This window comes from Penaeus monodon, chromosome 21 (genome assembly GCF_015228065.2).
Source record: "Penaeus monodon isolate SGIC_2016 chromosome 21, NSTDA_Pmon_1, whole genome shotgun sequence".
In the NCBI taxonomy this organism is placed as follows: domain Eukaryota; kingdom Metazoa; phylum Arthropoda; class Malacostraca; order Decapoda; family Penaeidae; genus Penaeus; species Penaeus monodon.
Window position 1 is genome coordinate 42729739 of NC_051406.1, and position 309 is coordinate 42730047.

Sequence of the window (309 nt, forward strand, 5' to 3'; positions counted from 1 at the left end):
AGCTCCTGTGCTTCCCCCGCACGGCCTCCACGCGCGCCGCCTTCGCCCACGACCGCCAGCGCGGCCTCTGCCACCAGCTCGACGACGTCCTCTACGCGGGCGCCATGGGCCTGGTGTTCCTCTTCACCTTCGTGGACGTGGGGGGCGTCGCTCCCAAGACGCAGAGCCTCATGTACCACGTCCTGAGGCTGCTGGAGGAGGCCGTCCTGCTCACTGTGTGGTGGGTGCTGCCGCGGGCGGCGCTTCGCTCTCGATCGGGGCTCGAGGCAGGCGTCGGTCTGTCCTCGGGCTCTGTCATCTGATAAAATG

The 309-nt window shown here is 68.6% G+C and overlaps 1 protein-coding gene across 1 annotated transcript in view; it reads left to right on the forward strand.

Moving 5' to 3' along the window:
• Positions 1-309, forward strand: part of LOC119586524 (XK-related protein 7-like) — a 3775-nt gene that overhangs the window by 2528 nt on the left and 938 nt on the right. The window contains exon 3 of the mRNA XM_037935277.1: positions 3-220. Within this exon, the coding sequence (XP_037791205.1) occupies positions 3-220 (218 nt within the window). The remainder of the gene's footprint in view (positions 1-2; positions 221-309) is intronic.